Consider the following 3,845-nt stretch of genomic DNA (forward strand, 5'->3'; position numbering starts at 1 on the left):
TTCTATCTTGGCTTATCTGTTTGTGGCATAATACCCACTGCCATTTTCCAAGACATCAAAGGGACCTGTGACAAGCGCAAATTTTATGGCTTGAGGGAACATTTGGACATTTTGTCTTAGCCACCCTCCATGGGTCTCAACAAATTTGTATGACAGCAATAGAAAATGTGTGATTAATGTTTTAGAGACATGCACATTTCCATAGCACCACAGATTGTCAAAATGATTTAAAATACAAAACTATAGTATGGAATAGTATCAAAAAATTTCTTTAAATCAATCAAACAAGCAATTTTCCTCCACATTAATTAGTGCATTTGGGAGAAATTACCCTACTTTGTGTTATGGCACTAAGAAAGAACTCACAAAAGTCATCGCGGTCATTTTGATGTTCTTCTCTTTGATGTGTCACTTAAAATATCAAATAGCGAGTAAGGGTCAAAGGGGCATTTAGGTCTAGCTATAAAGTGGAGATCTCAGTGTTTCAAGTATCCACAAGGTTTTCAAAGGCATCACAACATTCACTTTTGAAGTGTTTCTGGGTCTTCAGGAGCAGCTGTTGATAAGGCGATACTAAAGATTAGATGAACATCTCTTTTGTGCTCAGCAGATCACAAGTAAAATACCTTTCCTTCAGCAGTGGACATGTTAAATCTGACATGAGGCTATAATAACCACATATCTAAATGCAATTACAGCAACACACTTATCCTTAAATAATGAGATCTATACCTCGTCTGACACCTGTCAGACGTGTTTTCTCTTTTTTTATCTTAACTGGACAGATGGTGAGAGGACATCATTGTTCTCTCACTACCTATTTACATAGTAGCCTATTCTTATGGCTAAGTCGCCAATTAAATCCAAAGCAAACTTTTTTACTATTCGTCTTGGGTAATAGAGTTTTCAAATTTGATTTCATAGTGCAAATCACAAATGCAAAAAACACATGCCAATATGTGCATTCATAGGGTAAATGAGACAGGAAAAGGCTAACCATGACAAAAAAATGGGAAAGTGCTTATTGACAATAGCAACAGCTTTTACCACCCACCAAGCACCAAATGCCGGTAACAGTTGCCTTTGGGATAAATTGATAAGGGTCACCCACCACACAGGCTGGTATCCTTTTGAGAGTAATATAATTTTTGCCCGTTCACAAACTTTGTCCCTGCTGACCACCAGACAGCGAGCCAGTCAAATTAATGCAACATAATGGCTCTGTATCAAACAGGCTTCTGATTGGCTGCCTGTTATGCCGGCTCTATACAAAGTGGTGGAGTCTGAACATAACTTCAACACTGTGTGTGTGTGTGTGTGTGTGTGTGTGTGAGAGAGAGAGAGAGATAGGGGGAGGGAGAGAGAGAGAGAGAGAGAGAGAGAGTGTGTGTGTATTTGTGTGTGTGTGTGTGTGTGTGTGTGGGGGGGGGGGGGGGGGGGGGGGGAGTCTGGTGGGGAGTATGCTTCTAAATGCTCTCTTGTAAATTGAATTCTGTTGATGATGAATTACAAACTTGATCCATTGTATATAATTGCACCGAATAGCATTGAAAACGGATAGTATGACGTATTTCTAAGAAAAATTGATAGGCTTATTCATTATTATGGTAAAGTTATTGTTGGTAGGGTGATTTTAGTTTGTCAGCCCTGGTCAGATGAGCCAAGAAAGTTAATTTGGGACACTGCATTGGGGAAGGTTAATCAAGGAAAATGTTTAGGTTATTGTCACGTTTGCCCATTTCCTTTAATATTATATAACCCCTAATAGCCTAGATGCATGAAAAAGCACATACTGCCAAGGTCAATCCTGGTCCTCACTGTCCTGGCGAGGCTCTGTCCTCTTCTCTTTGTGACAGGAAAAAATCCGTCGCATCTCCTCTTCATACCTGATGAAATTCTCTCCAAATCTGGCCCAGGCTTTTAGGGGAACTGTAATTGTGTTCCTGTAAGGCTGCCGCACTTCACTAATTTTCAGAAAGACACCATACCGGTTAGAACCGACATCAAAGTAAAACCTCTTGTTGTCAACCCGAAAGGATGCCGCTTCTGGAAGCTCGGGATTCTCGTCGTGGTTCCTGGTGCCTCTTCCGCGGTCGTCCGCGTCTTCGTTACCGTAGTCTTCAATCAGCTGTGACAGCGCGTCTCTGAACTCGATGAGCCCTTGGGCCGGCAGGACTATGGTCTGCTCGATGCCCTGGCCATAGTAACCCATTGTGCCGTGTCCTTTGCTGACAGTCTGCCTGATGCGGAGGAACCTGCCTCTCTGGTTCTCTTTAAGATCCAAATAGTACTTCCTATTGTCTCTCTCAATAAACTCACTCTTTAGGACGCGGTGGGCATGCTCCTCAGATGCTGCAGAGCCGGTGGGGGACACGGATGCTGCGTGGTGCTCCTGCTGCCTCCTGCGGGAGTCGTGCGGGCGACCCTGGCCGTTGCTCTGCTCCTCCGGCCGCGGCGGCGCTAGGCCCCCCCGCAGTCCGATGCGAGCGTAATATTCGATGAAGTCTCCCAGACAATACCGCAGATCGGGTGCCATCGACATAGACAGCGTCAGCTTGCTCTTCCTGATATTATCGTGACGGCCTCGTCCGATCCACACCTCGGCGATTTTCAGGAAGCGTCCGCGTACGCTTTGCTTCACGTCCAGATAGAATCGTTTCTTCTGGATGTCGACGCGCTTGGAAGCCAACTCCTGGATGTCGATGCCCTGCTGCTGCTGCTGCGAGCCCGTCTGGACATACTGCTGAGGGTATGCGGCTCTAGGCAAAGAATCTGATGTAATTCTGCCTCTGCCTCTTTCCATCCCTCTGGAACACGTATCAGCCATCGCGATTTAGATTCCGCCACTATATAGCACACCACAAAGCAATCCCCCCATCCTTTGCCAGCGAATTCGCGAGTAAAGTAAGCGTATTCATACAGCAGCTGGCTTTGTAGCCGCTGTTAACGGTGACAAGTTCGAAAGGTACCTCGAATGACCTGAAAATGGCAGCTACCGGGCTGGAGTCATCAGCTGACCGAGTTTCTGTGTCCCGATTAAAGGTCAAGCGCGACGTTTGCTGCTATTTCCATCGCTAACTTCCATCCCGTCGTTCCATCATCTATTTCACGACACTTTTACCTCGAGAGTCAGAGAAGCAGGCAGCCGGCTGGAATGAGAGGAGGCGGCCAATCCAGGGTCTCTTTTCAGGGCGATGCTTCAGACAGCTAGATGAACCCAATGAACCCATCCACCCCCCCTCCCGGCAGCAAAATCCCCCAATTAAAGAGACAACGATGAATAGTTTGCATCACAAGCTCAACTGCAGCTATTATAATAGGAATAGCTATTTTGGGGGAAATTAATGGAGCCTACTGCATTCCTTGATTTCAGACCATTATTTAGTCAGTGGATTACATATAGCTCAGAGTATAGAACCATAATCCATAGAATAAAACACCGCTGTTGAAGGACAGATTGGTAGGCCTATGTGTGTGCACATATTGCTTAACACGATCAAACAGGAGCCACATCATTCAAGTCAGCGTTAGTTATAAAGCACTTTAAACAAACAGGGTTGGTACAAAGTGCCTAACAGAAAACAATGGACACATACAGTATAGGCCTACAGATAAAAAGCAGTAATCCCAAAGCAGTAATCCCTTAAAATAACCTTATTTTCATTCATTTATATGAATTCACCCCTTAATTCATGCAAAATCCCCCTAAAATTAATTAAGGGAGTTGGTAATGCAGGAGATCGAAACCTCCTTAAACACCCCCTTAATATTGACTCTGTACTTTCTAATTTAAGAAAGTTAATTTCCACTTAATAACCCTGTAAACCATGCACAAAAGGCATGAA

General features: G+C 44.4%; 1 protein-coding gene across 1 annotated transcript; it reads right to left on the reverse strand.

Annotated features, from left to right (window-relative positions):
- Window positions 1–1,801: 1,801 nt before the first annotated feature.
- purg (purine-rich element binding protein G) lies at window positions 1,802–2,833 on the reverse strand. Its single transcript, XM_071536909.1, has one exon. It carries the CDS (start codon window positions 2,825–2,827, stop codon window positions 1,802–1,804), a length of 1,026 nt encoding a protein of 341 aa, XP_071393010.1. The 5' UTR covers window positions 2,828–2,833.
- Between the last annotated feature and the right edge of the window lie 1,012 nt (window positions 2,834–3,845).

Source organism: Centroberyx affinis, unplaced genomic scaffold, assembly GCF_046629955.1.
Source record: "Centroberyx affinis isolate AG114_WGS23_722 - 3 ecotype Tasmania unplaced genomic scaffold, CSIRO-AGI_Caff_v1 ptg002958l_1, whole genome shotgun sequence".
Lineage (NCBI taxonomy): Eukaryota > Metazoa > Chordata > Actinopteri > Beryciformes > Berycidae > Centroberyx > Centroberyx affinis.